Source organism: Oncorhynchus clarkii, chromosome 25 (genome assembly GCF_045791955.1).
Source record: "Oncorhynchus clarkii lewisi isolate Uvic-CL-2024 chromosome 25, UVic_Ocla_1.0, whole genome shotgun sequence".
NCBI lineage: Eukaryota > Metazoa > Chordata > Actinopteri > Salmoniformes > Salmonidae > Oncorhynchus > Oncorhynchus clarkii.
This window is the reverse complement of record NC_092171.1, coordinates 6133220-6154357: the sequence shown is the minus strand read 5'-3', so window position 1 is coordinate 6154357 and position 21138 is coordinate 6133220. Positions and strand designations below refer to the sequence as shown.

The following is a 21138-nucleotide window of genomic DNA, read 5'->3' as shown; positions in this document are numbered from 1 at the left end:
GTTTGTTTGTTTGTGTGTGTGTGTGTGGAAGGTTGGGAAATGGGTGTTTTTTTTTTAAAGTTGTAGATTTGTAGACAATTTTTTTACATTAATGTTTAATTGTGCATTTTTTTTGTAACTGTACAGAATTGAATTTGTATTTATAATTCCTGAAATCATTTGTTTTTAATACTGACCATTGTAAAAGAGCAAACGTCTCTGTTTGACATGCGGCACTTAATATTTTGTATTATTGTGGTTGGTTTGAAAAAGAGTAAAGTATTAAAGCCATGGTGTAAACTTGCGATTCTGTCCATTTCCTATGACATCATTCGTTGATTTCTCATGGCAAGCAGCAGTTCTCCAATGTAGGTCAATGGGAGATACCTCCATTGTTCTTTTCTGTCTGGAAATCGGCAAACTCCGTTCCAGGGTGTGCTTGGTCAAGTCCGATCGTAAACCAAACTGTTTTCTTAAGAGTGAGTTTATTAGAACCACTTATGAAAAAAACTAAAAAACTATTTGGGTTTATGAACAAATACTCCTGTTCAGACTTGCTTCAAATTAATCCTCAAAGCAGAGAATTCTGGCCAATATGGTAACAGATTCAAACACAAACCTCGGTATCAACAGACTTGAATACAAATGTACCACAATAATGCTGCAACATATACAGTATAGATTTCTTAGCTCCACAACATCTAGTTGGGAATCCCTATCCAATCCGACCTGTGTTTAGAATCTGGCACAAGGACTGAGGACATGTCGAGGCACATTGATGCAATGAATTGTGACATTCCCATGGCTCGACTGAACAGAGCAACGTGAGCAATGACAATAACACCGAATGCAGCTATAAACTTACACCACCCCCTGACAGGTGGGCAAAAAAAACCAACATAAAAAGCCACGGTCCTTCTTTGGACTTCGACGGTTGTCAGGGGTGACCTACAGACAATAGATAGTGGATGAAGCTAAGGTCAAGGAGTCAGGGGTTAGGGGTCACGATGGAACTGGACACAATGGAATTCTCCAGCCACGGTAGCCAAGTAACCTCAGGCCAATAAACCTTTCTTTCACGGCATAAGAAAGCGCTAAGATGACGTGTGTATTTGATTGGTGTCGTTCTAAGTGCGTTTCTGTGTTGGGCAGAGGACCTAACCGCTATCATTCTCTCTCCGAAGACGATGAAAAGCGTCAAAGGATAGTCAGAAGTTCAACTTAAATGCTTCGTTTCTCTTGGAAGGGAAGCACAATCTAGCCTGAGCCACCTGCCCAATTGAATGGCTGGCAGCTAGTCGGCCAGCTAACGAAACAAGTCCTGGCGTGTTTGTCCCATTGGTGCGCAATGGAGAGGATGAAGGGAGAAGGAAAAGCCCCCAGAAATAAACAGTGATTCTGGAAGGAAACTTATTCTGGTGGTCTCATTCACCAGTCGTGTATTATAGGCCTTTGTGAGTGTGAGAGGATAGTAGGAGAGGCTAGAAAGCTGGCTGGCATCGGAGGCCAGATAACTCGTGTGTAGATAGAATTTTGGATTCAACGGCTCTATTTTGACATGAAGACGGATCAGAATAACTGGAAGAATGGAATATCACACAGTTTCCCACAAGTACTGTATGTATCATTATTAATAGTTGAATCCCATCCAGACAAGTATTCGCCCACAGCCTAGGTGTCTATGATTAGGTTATGTGGCTGGTGAATGCTGAGCGTAACTCTACGTGTTTAACAGGTTGTCAGACACCGCAAAACCCACAGGCTCGTCTGACATACAACATGCCTCTGTTCTCCCTATGCCCCTGGTAACCTGCTCTATAAGCCGTTAAAATTAACAGGGTTTCCCGCAGGCCTGTCACAGGTCACACTTTAAAGGCTGAGTCTGTGATTTTTTTGTATTTTTAATTGAACCTTTATTTAACTAGGCAAGTCAGTTAAGAACAAGTTCTTATTTGCAATGACGGCCTACCCCGGCCGAACCCAGACGATGCTGGGCCAATTGTACGCCGCCCTATGGGACTCCCAATCACGGCCAGATGTGATACTCACGGCCGTAAATTGAGGAATGTGCCTTTAATTCTGCTACATGCTCGGAAAGACGGGTCCTCAAATATGGACATACTTTTTTGAATTCTGAACCTAAACGAAAGCCTTGAATTTTCATGTGAAAAATGTGTACGTGACCAATAAAATGTGATTTAAAAAAACAAACATACTTTCTTTCAGACTGCTACTAGGGGATATCTAGACGTAATTTAATTTATAAACATCAACATTGTCTGGTTTAAAATGAAATTGGCAGCCACCGGTGAAAGTGTCAGGTGTGTGAGGATCGAGACTCACTCAGGTTGGGTGTTGATTTCCTTGAGACGGTGACTGACGGTGACACGACTTAATCGGATTATTACTACATCCATAAATAAATTGAACTTCTAAGCGCCATTCATAACATGCAGGTGTTGCCATGCTAACATGAGCGAAAGACAAGTCACGTGATGTCATGTCTGTCACAGTATTTGGGACGGTGGGGAGACAACAACAAAAAAGGTTTGAGTGTGACACCACCAACAGGAGAGGAGTGCTGCACACAGTGAGTCATACTCATAGACGCTTTACATGTTAAGACCAAAACAGTGGTAGACACTCACGTCAAACTAAGACCTTATTATTGGTACCGTGCCATATTAGAAGCTATTCTCAGTAAGTGCTTTAAAACAAATACTTGAAATGGACACCAGTTCAGTTCCGTTGATTCTCAGCCGGGTTTTTTTTTTCTCTCAAGAAAAGAGTCCACGTGAACTTTTCCCTGAAGTAACAGTGTCTTAAATCTTAAATATTGCTGCACCCTCTCCTCTCCTCTCTCTAGCTATCTTATATGGTAAACCTGGGAATATGGAGTAACCTTAATAAGGAGGAGAGGGAGAAAGGGAAAGGGTAAAGATAGAGGCAGTTTGGATATGAACACAAAAGAAGACTATGAACTTCTGAACTTCTGTAAGTGTTTTCTAAATGGTCTCCTTTCTCTCTTCTAGTCTCTAACTCAATCACTCTCACACACACTCACTTACACACACTCACTTACTCACACTCACACTCACTTACTCTCTCTATCTCGTACACACAAACTTTTCTCTCTCCTTTCTCACCCTATCCCTCCCCCCTCTCTCTGTTCTCTCTCTCTCTCCTATAGTCCTATATGGTTCTGTGTGTGTGTGTGTGTGTGTGTGTGTGTGTGTGTGTGTGTGTGTGGCTGAACAGACCGGCTTGCTCAGTCCTAGTCTCAAAAAAAGGACCCCAACAAACGTAGCAGCAGGCACACAAAGGCCCTGCTTCATCCAGTAGCCCTGCTTGGTAACTGAAGGAGGGTATTGTTATAGGCAGGCAGGGAGTCTCTGAAATGTCTGCATTACATCAACCCTAACGCACAGAGCCAACACAGGCCACAGAAAACAATTTTGGAAAACAAGAGTGTAGCTAATTGGGTCACCGAACCAATTTGTTATGCTCACCAGTACATGGGGCATGTTCTTTAGGCCAGGGGTTCTTAGATTTCTTGAGGTCGGGGCCCCTTTTTTTTACGATAAAAGAATTCATCAGGGACCGCCTCAAAATCAGGACACAACTCGAAATAGATAAAACATAGCATACAAGGAGTTTTACTATGCCATCGGGACGAACCAAGTCTGGCACCTTGGGAAGGAACATTTTAAAAGGCCCATCTCTTGGCGTCGGAGAGATCATTTTGCAGTTTTCAAACTAATGTCCTGCAATTCTACACATTTCGTCATGGTGCAGAGAGATTTTTGTTGTTGTTGCAGCAGAGAAAACGTTGCAGTTTTAAAGTTGAAATGACAAGAAGTATGGAGTTGAAAAAATTGATTATTGGTAGAGCACTGTGGATAACAATATCCCTGTGAGCCTACCAGGCCCATGTTGTCCAGGTGTAAGAACATACACTAAATGACCAAGAGTATGTGGACACCTGCTCATCGAACTTCTCATTTCAAAATCATGGACGTTAATATGGAGTTGGTCCCCCGTTTGCTACCATAACAGCCTCCACTGTTCTGGGAAGGCTTTCCTCTAGATGTTGGAACATTGCCGCGGGGAACTTGCTTCCATTCAGTCACAAGAGCATGAGTGAGGTCAGACACTGATGTTGGGTGATTAGGCCTGGCTCGCAGTCGACGTTCCAATTCCTCCCAAAGGTGTTCGATGGGGTTGAGGTCATGGCTCTATGTAGGCCAGTCAAGTTCTTCCACAACAATCTCGACAAACTGATTCTGCATGGACCTCGCTTTGTGCACAGGGGCATTGTCATGCTGAAACAGGAAAGGGCCTTCGCCAAACTGTTGCCACAAAGCTGGAAGCACAGAATAGTCTACAATGTCATTGTATGCTGTAGCGCTAAGATTTCCCTTCACTGGAACTAAGGGGCCTGGCCCGAACCATGAAAAACAGCCCCAGACCATTATTCCTTCTCGACCAAACTTTACAGTTGGCACTGTGCATTCGGGCAGGTAGCGTTCTTCTGGCATCAGCCAAACCCAGATTAGTCCGTCAGACTGCCAGATGGTGAAGTGTGATTCATCACTCCAGAGAACTCCAGTTTCCACTGCTCCATGGTGATCTTAGGCTTGTGTGCGGCTTCTCGGCCATGGAAACCCATTTCACGAAGCTCCAGGCGAACATTTATTGTGCTGACATTGCTTCCAGAGGCAGTTTGGAACTCGGTAGTGAGTGCTGCAACCGAGGACGGACGATTTTTGGCCGCACCACGTGCTCCAGCACTTGGCGGTCCCCTTCTGTGAGCGGTCCGCGTTGGTTTGTTATGAAAAAGAATGCTATTAAAACATTTGCATTTAAAGTATAACTTTTTAATGCATATAAACAAAATGCATATAAATGTAACAATTCAAAACGAATACAACTCACCATCACATACTTTTAAAGTGGGGCTATGACAGTCCATTTCAAATTAGTCTGACTTAATGTATCTTATCTCACCACCACTAATGAGGTGGGTGTGCTTGGTGCATGTCGCGTCAGAGCTTCTCAAAGTCAGGGGGCGTGGTTGACAAACCCTGCTGTCACATCCAACCTGTATCGGTATTTGGTTTTAATGCAGACAAGAGCACTGAATCCAGCTTCACACAGGTAAAGTTTTATGGTGCTTTCAAGACAACTGGAAATTCGTACAAATCATCTTCAGGTCGGCAAGTTAGAGCTCTAGAAAGAGGCCAGAGTTCCCTAGTTGGAATTCCAAGATGGATGACCGTTCAAAACAAGTTTTCCCGGAGCCAGTTTTTTTCAGAGTTCCCAGTGGTCTTGAACGCAATGAAGTCGGAAGATGGAGATTCCCGAGTTCCCAGTCCTCAGTTGATTTGAATGTGGCATTAATGCTCACAGGGAGACGGCAAGGTACTTATTCCCTTTGAATCAGGAACCAAAACTCCTCCCTATTGAGCTGTTGATGCATTTGGTCACATGACAGCTCGATCAGCTGTTAAATTTTACTCACCGGCATGTCAACTGAGCCAGGATCACAGTCAAACGGATTGGGAAGTAGGCCCCAAAGTGCTCTTCCAAGCATTGGAGGTGAGCAGTCATCACTCATGTGGGACACTTACTGATGCTATTTTTTCTGTTAGATGCTGTTTTCTGTCAGCCTAGGGAAGGGGGCATGGTTCGCTTTTGAAAGACTCCAATAAGAATTCTTTCCTCTGAATCAGTCACTCAGCTGTAGAATGTTTTTGTATTTCCCTTGTATGCTTGAGTTCATTCAGTTTCCCAAATATGTCTGTTACATTTACTTTTAATTACACAGAAAGTCAACCGAGTTTCCTCTCAATGCAAAAAAAAACTTTTCAACACTCCCCTCAATAACCACCAAGCCTCGGTGTGAAATAGAACATGGTCACGCTCTGATCTCATTATGTCCACACAGTTTTGCGAAAAGGCATGAGCACAGTGGATGTGGATTGATGTAGTTTTCAAGCAAAGTTACCTGCTGCAGTATATCTGAGTTCTGTGCTCAGCTCTTTTGCCACCAGTTGCTCTCGCGTATCATACAATGCGTACATATGCCAGAGGGAGACACATTCATAACTAGAGTGCAGAGGCCTGCCCGCCTTCCCACCATAGATGGAGCCCCATCTATGCAAAAGCCCACCATTCGATCCCACGGAACATCCTCTGTGCCGTTTCATGCTCGGGAATCGTGAAACAGAACAATGTGTACTCGTGAATAGCATCCCCAGACATGTATAGCGAACAAAAGTCAATGCATGGGCATCTTGGCCCTCACAGCTAACATCCATTTGGAGACCATAAACTGGGGAGTTTTTGAGTCATTCAGTCAGTTTCCTCTTGATTGCTAGCAATAGCATACATTCTTTGTTTAAAAGTGTTATCTGACAAAGGTATTGATGTGTCTTTCTGTGCCTCTGCCTCCCCACACATTGTTTTCACTATATCAGTTGCGGCCGGTGATATCAAAGTCTCTGCAATAGTGTGGTGTTTCAGAGCATAGCAGGCCTAGCCGTTCACCATGGGAATGATTCAAGTGCAAGTGTGGCCTTTTCCCATATCCAAGGGCACTCTCTGGTTCCATTTTATCTTTTAGATTCGAATCATTTGTATTTACTATTTTTAAAGGTTAACCACATTACAAGGATTTTAAGATTCAAAGACGACATTATATACAGTGGGGCAAAAAAGTATTTAGTCAGCCACCAATTGTGCAAGTTCTCCCACTTAAAAAGATGAGAGAGGCCTGTAATTGTCATCATAGGTACACTTCAACTATGACAGGCAAAATGAGAAAAAAAATCCAGAAAATCACATTGTAGGATTTTTTAATGAATTTATTTGCAAATTATGGTGGAAAATAAGTGGGACTATCATTTGTTTTTTTTAACAGGACACACCTCCAGGCTGTTTAAGGGCTATTTGACCAAAAAGGATAGTGACAGAGTACTGCATCAGATGACCTGGCCTCCACAATCACCTTACCTCAACCCAATTGTGTGGTTCGGGATGAGTTGGACCGCAGAGTGAAGGAAAAGCAGACAAGTGCTCAGCATATGTGGGAACTCCTTCAAGACTGTTGGAAAAACATTCCAAGTGAAGCTGGTTGAGAGAATGACAAGAGTGTGCAAAGCTGTCATCAAGGCAAAGGCTACTTTGAAGAACCCCAAAATAAAATTTATTTTGATTTGTTTAACACTTTTTTGGTTAATACATTACTCCATATGTGTTATTTCACAGTTTTGAAGTCTTCACTATTATTTTACAATGCAGAAAATAGTTAAACTTAAATTAATTAGTGTGTCCAAAATGTTGTTTGACTGGTACTGTGTAAAGTTGAAGTCGGAAGTTTACATACACCTTAGCCAAATACATTTAAACTCAAGTTTCACAATTTCTGACATTTAATCAAAGTAAAAATTCCCTGTTTTGGGTCAGTTAGGATCACATCTTTATTGTAAGAATGTGAAATGTCAGAATAATAGTACAGAGAATGATTTATTTCAGCTTTTATTTCTTTCATCACATTCTCAGTGGGTCAGAAGTTGACATACACTCAATTAGTATTTGGTAGCATTGCCTTTAAATTGTTTAACTTGGGTCAAATGTTTTGGGTAGCCTTCCACAAGCTTCCCACAATAAGTTGGGTGACTTTTGTCCCATTTCTCCTGGCAGAGCTGGTGTAACTGAGTCTAGTTTGTAGGCCTCCTTGCTTGCACACGCTTTCTCAGTTCTGCCCACAAATGTTCTATAGGATTGAGGTCAGGGCTTTGTGATGGCCACTCCAATACCTTGACTTTGTCATTTTGCCACAACTTTCGAAGTATGCTTAGGGTCATTGTCCATTTGGAAGACCCATTTGCGAACAAGCTTGAGATGTTGCTTCAATATATCCACATAATTTCCCCTCCTCATGATGCTATCTATTTTCTGAAGTGCACCAGTCCCTCCTGCAGCAAAGTACCCCCACAACAAGATGCTGCCACCCCCGTGCTTCACGGTTGGGATGGTGTTCTTCGGCTTGCAAGCCTCCCCCTTTTTCCTCCAAACATAACAATGGTCATTATGGCCAAACAGTTCTATTTTTGTTTCATCAGACCACAGGACATTTCTCCAAAAAGTATGATCTTTGTCCCCATGTGCAGTTGCAAACCGTAGTCAGGCTTTTTTATGGCGGTTTTGGAGCAGTGGCTTCTTCCTTGCTGAGCGGCGTTTCAGGTTATATCGATATAGGACTTGTTCTAGTGTGGATATAGATACTTTTGTACCTGTTTCCTTCAGCATCTTCACAAGGTCCTTTGCTGTTGTTCTGGGATTGATTTCCACTTTTCGCACCAAAGTACATTCATCTCTAGGAGACAGAACGCATCTCCTTCCTGAGCGGTATGACGGCTGCGTGGTCCCATGGTGTTTATACTTGCGTACTATTGTTTGTACAGATGAACGTGGTACCTTCAGACGTTTGGAAATTGCTCCCAAGGATGAACCAGACTTGTGGATGTCTACAATTTGATTTATTTTTTTCTCCCAGCATGATGTCAAGCAAAGAGGCAGGGAGTTTGAAGGTAGGCCTTGAAATACATCCAGAGGTACACCTCCAATTGACTCAAATTACGTCAATTAGCCTATCAGAAGTTTCTAAAGCCATGACATAATTTTCTGGAATTTTCCAAGCTGTTTAAAGGCACAGTCAACTAAGTGTATGTACATTTCTGACCCACTGGAATTGTGATACAGTGAATTATAATTGAAATAATCTGTCTGTGAACAATTGTTGGAAAGATTACTTGTGTCATGCACAAAGTAGATTTCCTAACCGACTTGCCAGAACTATAGTTTGTTAACAAGACATTTGTGGAGTGGTTGAAAAACAGGTTTTAATGACTCCTGTCACGTTCTGACCATCGTTCGTGTGTGTTTTCCTTGTTTTAGTGTTGGTCAGGACGTGAACTGGGTGGGCATTCTATGTTACATGTCTAGTTTGTCCAGTTCTATGTTCGGCCTGATATGGTTCTCAATCAGAGGCAGGTGTTCGTCATTGTCTCTGATTGGGAACCATATTTAGGTAGCCTGGGTTTCACTGTGTGTTTGTGGGTGATTGTTCCTGTCCTTAGTGTTAGTTTGCACCAGTTTAGGCTGTTTCGGTTTTCATTACGTTTATTATTTTGCACTGTTTGTATTTAGATTCGTGTTGCTATAGTCACAATAAACATGGATCGTAATCTACACGCCGCATTTTGGTCCGACTCTCCTTCTCATAAAGAAGACCGTTACAACTCCAAACTAAGTGTATGGAAACTTCCGTCTTCAACTGTACTTGAAAATCCATGGCAAGACCTGAAAATGGTTGTCTAGCATTTTTTCAACAACGAATTTGACAGAGCTTGAATACATTTTATAAGAATAACTGCCAAATGTTGCACAGTCCAGGTGTGGAAATCTTTTAGAGACTTACCCATACATTCTAACAGCTGTAATCGCTGCAAAAGTTTCTTCTTCAATGTACTGACTCAGAGGTGTGAATACTTATGTGAATCAGATAATTCTGTATTTAATTTTCAATACATTTGCTAAAATTTCTTAAAACATGTTTTCACTTTGGCATTATGAGGTATTGTGTGAAAAAATATATTCAATCAATTTTGAATTCAGGCTGTAACACAACAAAATGTGGAATAAAAGTATGAATGCTTTCTGAAGGCACTGCATATGCCATAACAGATTGGGAAAATATGATATTAATGGGCATGGTTTTGGTTCACCTCTGGTTATTTACACCAAAAGGTGGTTATTTTACGCCACTGGTTGTTAATTTAACTCTTTACGGTGTTAATTTAACTCTTTACGGTGTTAATTTAACTCTTTACGGTGTTAATTTAACTCTTTACGGTGTTAATTTAACTCTTTACGGTGTTAATTTAACTCCTGATTACAGAACTTTGTCTGCAAGATAATTGCCTTCACTTTGAAGACTAAACAGACACAGTTATAAATAATCAGACTTTCCAACTCCGAGCCTTCCTATTCCATTCTCTCACTTTGCTTAGTGTAGAGCTATTGTCCTGACTGAGTTTGCTAAAAGTGAAAGCTAGTGAAAGCTAGTGGACCAAAGTGAGAGAACAGGTGACTAGATTTCTGTGGAGAAAGTCAAAGATTATGAATAACACTACAGAAAGTGGAGCGCAGCGACAGCAGACACCAAAGGGCGCCTGGAGGAGAGAGAGAGAGATAGATGCCAACTTCAAAAGAGCCACCTCAAAAAGCACAAGAAAGAGGTTTTCAACACCCGCCATCACATATTGTTTCTATGGTCAGAAACAGATAAGATTAGCATTCCTGCAACATTATTTTGTTTAAATATAATTTGATCCCTGAGATATTAAGATAATTGATTGCACCCAAATTGGTCATTTGAATTTATAGGATTCATCTAATATTCAAATAATTTGGACCAAACTTTTTCTAACAATGAGTAAGACATGAGGAATCCAAAGAAATGGTTAAAAGCCCCCCATGAACCCCCTCCACACCCCAGCACCATCTAGTGGTCAGAACCTGGAAATATCAGGATGTATAATGGGACATCAACCAAACAAACAAAAAACATCACCAAATTCACTGAGAAGAGATTATATAGGGTGAAGAAACAATAGTTTGAGCCGCAGTTCCATATTACTTGTCAGACATAGAGAACTGATACTGTATACTTGTTGTTGGGGTGGGATTGATGTGGGGTGTTGTGGGTGGCTTTTGCCCATTTCTTTGTCTTACTCATAGTTAAATAAAAGTTAGGTCCAAATTGGATGTTAGGCAGGGGTGCAACATTCACTGGGGATGGGGGGGACATGAACACATGTGATTTTGAGGTCAAACCATACTCAATATGGTTGCAATGGGCTTGGGAAACAGGCAAACCTGGAGTATATTGCACCCAAAGGTTTTCCGTCTGAAACGTAGCTTCCTTCTGGAAAAGTGCTTTGATATCATTCCTTTCAAATGTTGGCAGATTGTATGATAGCTGGAATTAGGAGTCGGATATTCCAAAACAAATCAAAATCAAATCAAAATCAAATGTATTTATATAGCCCTTCAGCTGATATCTCAAAGTGCTGTACAGAAACCCAGCCTAAAACCCCAAACAGCAAGCAATGCAGGTGTAGAAGCACGGTAAACAGCTATATAGGGGTTTACTACTAGCGTATAACCTGCACTGGGGCCCAACAGAGTTATACTATACCTATACCCGGCAGGGAATTGGAGGGGCAGAGATAAAGGGTTTTCCAGTGAAGAGACAAGGTTTACCATATAATATGACGGCTATAATTAGACTTATTCGGTGAAATACACCAATGAAAGCATTGAAATAGATGCTTAATAGGTATATAGGCTAAAAGTTAGTTTGACCTTTAAAAGTAAAATGTTGCTTTGCTTTCACACAGGGCCATAGCTACATATGAGGACACCTCTATAATTTTTTCACATTTAAAAAGCAAAAAACATTTTAAAAAATTGTGGGGAACTCTGAGTTTCAACTTACTGTTGAGTTAGAATAGTAGAATACACAAAGTGCAATTTCGAAACTTGGTTGTGCATCAGCAGTTTTTGTGTTATGTGTCTCTCACTGACAGTCACTCAGATAGTTTTAAAAAATGGATTGGAAAATTATTCTAGTTAGTCTAGCAAGCTATCGAAATTTGTAGTAATCATGAACAAATTACCGACTCGGCACACTCAGGGCATGTGATCAGGGGCCCTGACCTCCAGGGGGCCCCCATTGATTTTGGTAGTCACTCTCACTCAGATATCATATTAAAGGTAAATATATATTTGTTTTACTTCATATTCATCATCTCCAGCACCACAACAACATCAACATATGTAAAAATGGCACATTTCTATGTTTTGTGGGAAAAAAATAGAGGAAGACAAGTGTTTCCAATGAAATCGGTGTGCATCGCGGGATTTTAACCAATTATGTGTAGGCATTACCTACTTATTGCCTATTAATTGTCTACTAATTGGTTGATGACATTGGAAACACTTATCTTCCTCTATTTACTACAGAACATAGAAACGTGCTATTTTCACATATGTTGATGTTGAGGTAGTGCTGGAGATGATGAATATGAAGTTGACATTTTTTTTAAATGTTCCTTTAACATGGCATCATTTGTAGAATTGCAGGAAATTAACTGTAAAACTGCATCAACAAAAAAGTTATGTAAAGGTAAACAAATGTAAAGGTATTTGTTTACCTTTTGTTAATAAAATACTTGTTCTGTTAATAGATCACTCTGTACGTATTAAATTATAGTTTTTGATCTCGGAGCTGAGTTAATTTGAGCTAATGTGTAGCAGCTAATTGTATAGCTAATAGGCTATGTGTTTGTAGATTGATTGAGGTGAATGACGCTACAACAACTGGGTCATTTTTGCTTGTATTTTCTTGCTCTCCAAATAGCATTTTTTAGTTTTTAAATTGTAATGAAATGCAGTAAATGAGCATCAACTTTCTTATTAAATCCAGACCCTGCCCCATTCACTTTTAGCATACCACCCAGCACGCTTTCATTGGATTTTATTGAGTGACGCCCTATTAATCTGTGTCGTCCACTGTTTTCACTGCACACTAGCGTTTGCATGGAGTTGAGGGGAAATGAGATGGCAGAAGACTGCAGGTCCATTCTTTACGAGTCTCATTCAGAATGCCAGAAAGCACAAACATTCCCACGTGATGATGGAATTACTCCCTCCCTAATAGCACGCACAGAGCCAGCAGTGGATTACTCCTGGCAGCAGGATATTATGCTGGCAGCACAAAACGCGGATTGGTTTCTCCTTCAAAACAAGAGTCGCCCTACAAAGACATGCTAAATTTTTTCTCACTTCAGTGCAGTACAACTATTTTTCACAGCATTGCAACTACTTAAAAAAATAAAACAATTTAACGTACTGTTATATTTAATATTGTATTACATACACCAGCATTTCTTTTTAAAGTTTACACCAATGTTGAAAGCTAAGGCTATGTAAAGAAATGCACTTTTAATAAAATACAAATATATATAATTGGAATTACTCAATAGAGTATACAAAAATGTAATTGGTCTATTCTGTTGGGCAATGGGTTTAATACAGAGTGCTGGTGAGTCCTTACTTCACCCACTTCATTCACTGCAATGCATATGAATTACATATTGGTTTATAGAGAGAGAAAAAAACGACTATGTGCCGATGTCAAAGTGGGGTTTGGAATACTCAGTAGGTCTGTAGAATGTATATATGGTGTCATTTCATGGGGCTCTGAATAATACGGAGTGTTACTGGCCTTTTACGACACCCATTCCATAGGCCATGATGCAGATCACTGTATTCTAAACTCCCAACCCCACTTTTACATCGACAGAAATAATATATTTTTCACTATAAGCCAATATGTATTTCATATTAAAAGTGATTTGCGTTGTGGCCTATGGAATGGGTGTAGTAAAAGACTAGCAACACTGCGTATTCTTCAGCGTCCCATGAAATGACACCATGTATAGATTCTACAGACCCTACTGACTGCTCCCAACCCCGCATTTACATCTGCACAAATAAACGTTTTTTCGCTATAAACCCAATATTGTCAATACCAGTCTCGACATTGTATTTTTTTTAATGATGTAATTTTTTTGCATTCACAACAAAATCGACATTGATAAAAATGTAATATCTTTTGAAACAGTTATCCACTTTGCAATGTTTTGAAATGTGGGCTTTTTATTTGGAAGGTTTTTCTTAAAGCCATTTGAAAGTGACGTCATCTTTAGTGCTGCTATCATACTGTTGTCAGCAGTGGACCTCACTCGAATTGCACCGCAGTACCATCAACTTTCACTCATATAGTTGTGAGCGTGGGAATGCTGTCGCGGGTAATTTTACCTTTTCCACAAAGGAGAACCAGTGCATTTCCAGCGGAAACATGCGTGGTTGAAACTTTAACGACCTTTTAAATGTCTTCAGTTGGACCTTTTTACTTGGAGAGCAACATGCCGGAGCATATCAGCATTTCGGACTTTGTTGCTCTGACAAACGAGGATTTGGCATCACCGACTACCTCGATTTTTCAGTCCAAAATGAGTGAATGTCGGAACACTGTTTCGGCAGTCGAAGAGGTGAGCTGGGGGGTTTCAGTGCGCACTATTGTTTACCTGTCTACAGGTAACTTGTTGTTGACAGTTAGTGGTGGGAGGTGAACCGATAGGTAGACGAACCTCCAGCGAGTAAACTAGCCAAGCGAAACAGTTTTGCCAAGTTCACTATGTCATTTATAAAAGTAGACTGTATAAATGTATTTTACCCTTACGCAACACCGCTGATTTAAATAACCAACTCACTATAACTTTGGTTATTTGAATCGGGGGCAGGACCAACGTTTGGGAACCCTGAACTAAGCTCCCGAGTGGCGCAGCGATCTAAGGCACTGCATCTCAGTGCTAGAGGCGTCGCTACAGACACCCTGGTTCGAATCCAGGCTGTATCGCAACCGGCCGTGATTGGGAGTCCCATAGGGCGGCGCACAATTAGCCCAGCGTCGTCCGGGGTTTGGTCGGTGTAGGTCGTCATTGTAAATAAGAATTTGTTCTTAACTGACTGATTTGCGTAGTTAAAGGTTAAGTAACATAAATGAATTCAAAAGCTACAGCCGCACTCTGAGCTTTGTCTTGCATTGGCTATAGCCAATATAGCCTTAGCGCAAAGGCCAGCAGATGGCGAAATTGAGTCATTTCCCGTCCAAATGAATTATATGCAGCTGGCAAAACATTTGCATGCCTCGTTAAACGGTTCGTACCTAAAACTTTCTCCATTCAGGCTGCATAGGCTTCGATTTCCTCTACACCGCCAAGATTGGGGCCTCTCTAAAATGTTGCTAGGCTGACACACACGCGCATACAGACATGTAGTACGGATGCACACAGTCACACACCCATAAAGGCACTTAGCGCACACACACACCAAAGCCGGGAACTGCTATAATGATCGTGACGTGTCCAAGGTTTGCGAAACATACAATAGAATAGAGGAAAGATGGCATTGTTTGTTGAGCATACACCCAGTCCGTGTCAATGGTAACCGTTTTATTTATGGGTGTAACCGTTTTGCTCTTCTCAAGAGTATAGGGAATTGTTGTGAGTGTGTGTGTGTGTATTCAATGCTGCAGACAGACCACAGCAGGGGTGAATGACAGGGTCTGATCCTCAGGATCTCAGGTTTTATGCTATACGCACATTAGGGCAGTGTTTCCCAACCCTGGTCCTCGAGTAACCCCCAACAGTACACGTTGTAGCACTGGACAAACACCTCATTCAACTCATTGAGAGCTTGAAGATTAATTGACAAGTTGAATCAGGTGTGCTTGTCCAGGGCTACAATGAAAATGTGTGCTGTTGTTGGGGGGGGGGGTACTCTAGGACCAGGGTCGGGAAACACTGCACTGGGGGTTAGGCAGCGTAACAAGCCTTTGATTGAGCCTAAACAGGGTGTGCTGGAACTGCACCGCGGTGGTCTGACCTGTACATGGACACTGTGTACAAGGAGAGGTTTCAATAAGGTTATTCCTTTTGTTAGACGGTGACATGACCTCATATTGGAATGGAGCCATCACCTTAACCCTTTTACACTTAAGTCAACAGATTTGACATCGACGTGTAATAGGTTGACATTACATTTTCACTTTGACCACAGTCTTGCCCTGACTCCAGCTTGGCCCCGCCCACTTGCTCGGAGGTTGACTGTGAAACGGTGGAAAGTACGGGAGGAGTTACTCCATTTTCTAAGCCTCTCCATACATTTCCATACATGTTTACAGTCCCATGCACTTTTTTTCATTAGACAAATAAGACAAGAGAAGGGCTGTTAGGCTATATAAACACTAACCACGACTGGTCCAGTTAGCTGTAATATATCAACTATTTTGGTGCCAAAGGAGTGTCATGTAGCTAGCTAGGTTCTTTAAAATTCACGTCTGTAACTCAAAGCCAGTTCAACTGCCCCCCCCCCCCCACTCTTCCCCCTCAGGGACTGATTTAGACCTGGGCCACCAGGTGGGTGTAATGAACGATCAGGTAGAACAGGTCATCAGCAGTACTCCAGGCCTCGTAGGGTAAGATTTGAATACCCCCTGTTCTTAAGCAAACAGAGTAGAGTGAAGCTACATGTTGACGCACGTCAGGGTGGTGAACCTGAAAAACGACAGGTGTGGTTGGTGCCTGAGAGACATCATCAGCCCAATGATGACAAGCGTGGTGGTGCTAGACGGATTAACCACTGATTCACCTGTTAATGCAAAGTTAGTCACGGCGTGGGAACTTCTGGGTCACCATGACCGCTGCTAGACAGTCAAAGAATTGCGGTTTTCCTATAGACGGTCTGACAGGTTACATTTCTTTCACTGTTGCCGTTTGTCAGTTCTACTAGGTGAAATTCTAACTTGAAGTCTGTGGCGTAATGTTGACATTTTTGCTCTGATCTCCCATTGACATCAATGCATCTGTCTGCGAATGTAACTATGTCAAAGCCAGATTTGCATGCGTAGGCAGATCTCAAGTTAGGATTTACCCCATAGGAATGATCTGCCTTTGTCTTCCTAAAACCTTCTGCTACTAATGGACGGGAGTCAATATGACACTATACACTGTGCAAAACATTGACTTGCACCCCCTTTTGCCCTCAGAGCAGCCTCCATTCATCTGGGTATGGAAAGTGTTCCACAGGGATGCTGGCCCATGTTAACTCCAATGCTCCCCACAGTTGTGTCAAGTTGGCTGGATGTCCTTTGAGTTTTGGACTTGAGGTCGACCGATTAATCGGAATGGGCGATTTAATTAGGGCCGATTTCAAGTTTATTTATTTATACCTTATTTAACTAGGAAAGTCAGTTAAGAACACATTCTTATTTTCAATGACGGCCTAGGAACGGTGGGTTAACTGCCATGTTCAGGGGCAGAACGACAGATTTTCACCATGTCAGCTCGGGGGATCCAATCTTGGAACCTTACAGTTAACTAGTCCAACGCTATAACCACCTGCCTCTCGTTGCACTCCACGAGGAGACTGCTTGTTATGCGAATGCAGTAAGCCAAGATAAGTTGCTAGCTAGCATTAAACTTATCTTATAAAAAACAATCAATCAATCATAATCACTAGTTATAACTGGTTGATGATATTACTAGTTTATCTAGCGTGTCCTGCGTTGCATATAATCGATGCAACGCAGGGGGATGATTTAACAAATGTGCTTTTTTCAAAAATGCGCTATCATTGGACGACTGTACCTAACCATAAACACCAATGCCTTTCTTAAAATCAATACACAGAAGTATATATTTTTAAACCTGCATATTTAGTTAAAATAAATCCAGGTTAGCAGGCAATATTAACCAGGTTAAATTGTCAATTCTCTTCCATGCAGAGTCGGGGTATAGTTTAGGCAGCCTGGCTCATTGCAAACTAATTTGCCAGAATTTTACATAATTATGACATAACATTGAAGGTTGTGCAATGTAACAAGAATATTTAGACTTAGGGATGCCACCTGTTAGATAAAATACCGAACGGTTCCGTATTTCACTGAAATAATAAACATTTTGTTTTTACGAAATGATAGTTTCCGGATTCGACCATATTAATGACCAAAGGCTCGTATTTCTGTGTGTTATAATTAAGTCTATGATTTGATAGAGCAGTCTGAGTGAGCGATGGTAGGCAGCAGCAGGCTTGTAAGCATTCATTGAAACAGCACATTCGTGCGTTTTGCCAGCAGCTCTTCGCAGCACAGGGCTGATTATGACTTCAAGCCTATTAGCCTAATGGCTGGTGTAACCGATGTGAAATGCCTAGCTAATTAGCGGGGTGCTCGCTAATAGCGTTTCAAACGTCACTCGCTCTCAGACTTGGAGTAGTTGTTCCCTTTGCTCTGCATGGGTAACACTGCTTCGAGTGTGGCTGTTGTCGATGTGTTCCTGGTTCGAGCCCAGGTAGGAGCGAGGAGAGAGATGGAAGCTATACTGTTACACTGGCAATACTATAGTGCCTATAAGAACATCCAATAGTCAAAGGTATATTAATTACAAATGGTATAGAGAGAAATAGTCCTATAAATACTATATTAACTACAACCTAAAACCTCTTAACTTGGAATATTGAAGTCTCATGTTAAAAGGAACCACCAACTTTCATATGTTCTTATGTTCTGAGCAAGGAACTCAAACGTTAGTTTTTTTACATGGCACAAATTGTACTTTTACTTCTCCAACACTTTGTTTTTGCATTATTTAAACCAAATTGTACATGTTTCATTATTTATTTCAGGCTAAATAGATTTTTATTGATGTATTATATTAAGTTAAAAAGTGTTCATTCAGTATTGTTGTAATTGTCATTATTACAAATAAACAAATAAAAATCGTCCGATTTTAATAGTTATCGGCTTTATTTGACCCTCCAATCGGTATCGGCGTTGAAAAATCATAATCGGTCGACCTCTATTGTGGACTATTCTTGATTCACACAGGAAACTGTTGAGTGTGGAAAAACCCAGGAGCGTTGCGGTTCTTGATACAAACCGGTACCATACCCCGTTCAAATGCACTTAAATATTTAGTCTTGCCCATTCACCCTCTGAATGGCAATACATAAACAATCCATGTCTCAATTGTCTAGAGGATTTAAAAATCCTTCTTTAACCTGTCATCTACGCTGATTTGAAGTGGATTTAGCAAGTGACATTAAGGGATCATATCTTTCACCACCTGGTCAGTCTGTCATGGAAAGAGCAGGTGTTCTTAATGTTTTTCACACTCGGTGGATGTTTCATTAACTCTTCTTCTCTCTCTGTGTTGCAGTCAATGGATATGGACCAGAACACCTTACAGAGGATGAAGAAGATGGTCAAGGCTATTCACAGCTCTGGAATCAGTAAGTGGCTCCTCGCCACACACACACACACTGTATTACAAACACCCAATGCATATTAAAACATAACTGCAGGCTTTAATAAGAGACTTGGGTGTGGGATGAGGTCTTATTATGGTTCACGTGTTTGTTGATGAAACCCGAGGCTGACATTGTATGGGACGTGTTAGCTGAGCCACTCCTGTCTGTCTGAGACACAGGAGGTTGGTGGCACCTTAATTGGGGCGAACAGGCTTGTGCTTATAACTGGAGCGGAATTTATGGAATGGTAACGATTATGTCCAACGCATGGTTTCCATGGTTTCCAAGTGTTTGATGCCATTCCAGCCATTATTATCAGCAGCCTCCTGTGGTCTGAGACTAATGACAGTGTGTGTTTGACAATGGGCTCAATGTTAGCTGTTTGACTGACACTGTTTAGTTCAGACACCAGACTCCAGAGGTCAAGTAGGGCGCCCCCGTGTGTGTGTTTGTGTGCACACCAGTGTGTGTGCCCCACTGTCCACCTACCACACACTTTGGCTTATAATATAGTTGCTTTGTTGGCAGGATTGTTAGAATGATCAAGTCACCCACCAGTTTGGCATGCTGATATTGTCTAAGTCCAGCTATGAAGAATACTGTAGAAGCTTCTATGTCTGATTCTGGCACCTTTTTGAAGAAACTTTGCTTCATACTTTGATGTGACCAAACAATTACTCACCAGTTTCGCAATGCTAACATGAAGTTGAACAGCAGCATCAGTAAACTTGGATGGAGTTTCGATTTCAAAATGAGTCTTGGATGCCAATCTAAAAAGTTACTTGTTTTTCAACTTTTCCAAACTCTGAAATATTCTGGTTTCCATTTTGGGGGTTTAACTGTCAGATGTGAGCCAAAGTTGGGAGATGGGAGTTCAGCAGTTGAGACCCCAACTCCACTATTCTCCCCCACCCCATCTCAACACCCACTTCCTCTCCCCCTCTTAATGTGGCACTCCAGTCTCATTTTCACCTAATTTACTTAATCAAAGGCACATCTCAATAGGTGGTCTAGGTATGTCATGACATGGCACAAGTGGGGGGGGGGGGGTGAGACTTTCCTATTTTTCTCTGGCTCCTCTATTGTTCCCCAAGCAAAGGTGGAGGCTGACGACATCACAACTTCCAATCAGACCAACTCCGATAAGGCATTACTCTTTGAATGTGTGAAATTGTGCTCAACCTCGCGCGCCTGGTCAAGTCATGACTTGATCTTCAGGTCTGAATGTCGGAGCGCTAGAAAGATGCCAGAGTTTCCGACTTGGAATGCCACTGCTTCAGTGTGTGTACTTTACTATATTTATACTTGGGATATCTCTTTTCAACAGTAAAAGTTCAAACATCGCTGGAGGACTTCATTAACTGGATACTTATGGGGCTGTTCCATTCCACTAAAGCTAAGGGGGGGCCCCCCCCTCTTCCTTTTCGTTGTTAGTGGCTGACTGATTCAGAACCGCTCAATCAGCCATGATGTTCACGTGTGATGTGTTGATTAACTCAGCAAAAAAAGAAGCGTCCTCTCGCTGTCAACTGTGTTTATTTTCCGCAAACTTAACATTTGTAAATATTTGTATGAACATAACAAGATTCATCAACTGAGACATAAACTGAACAAGTTCCACAGACATGTGACTAACAAATGGAATAATGTGTCCCTGAACAAAGGGGGGGATCAACATCAAAAGTAACAGTCTGGTGTGGCCACCAGCTGCATTAAGTAATGCTGTGCTTCTCCTCCTCATGGACTGCACCAGATTTGCCAGTTCTTACTGTGAGATGTTACCCCACTCTTCCACCAAGCATCTGCAAGTTCCCAGACATTTCTGGGGGGGAATGACCCTAGCCCTCACCCTCCGATCCAACAGGTCCCAGACGTGCTCAATAGGAATGAGGTCCGGGCTATTCGGTGGCCATGGCAGAACACTGGCATTCCTGTCTTGCAGGAAATCACGTACAGAACGAGCAGTATGTCTGGTGGTCATGCTGGAGGGTCATGTCAGGATGAGCCTGCAGGAAGGGTACCACATGAGGGAGGAGGATGTCTTCCCTGTAAGGCACAGCATTGAGATTGAGCTTGTTGTCATTGCAGGCAGTCTGATGATGCTGTGACACACCGCCCCAGACCATAATGGACCCTCCACCTCCAAATTGATCC

At 41.8% G+C, this 21138-nt stretch overlaps 1 protein-coding gene across 1 annotated transcript in view; it reads left to right on the top strand.

Moving 5' to 3' along the window:
• The first annotated feature begins 13854 nt into the window (after positions 1-13854).
• The window catches only part of LOC139383674 (ArfGAP with SH3 domain, ankyrin repeat and PH domain 3), a 51557-nt gene continuing 44273 nt past the window's right edge, over positions 13855-21138 (top strand). Inside the window, exons 1-2 of the mRNA XM_071128208.1 lie at positions 13855-14165; positions 18894-18966. Coding sequence (XP_070984309.1) covers positions 14004-14165; positions 18894-18966 — 235 coding nt within the window. The 5' untranslated portion in view covers positions 13855-14003. The remainder of the gene's footprint in view (positions 14166-18893; positions 18967-21138) is intronic.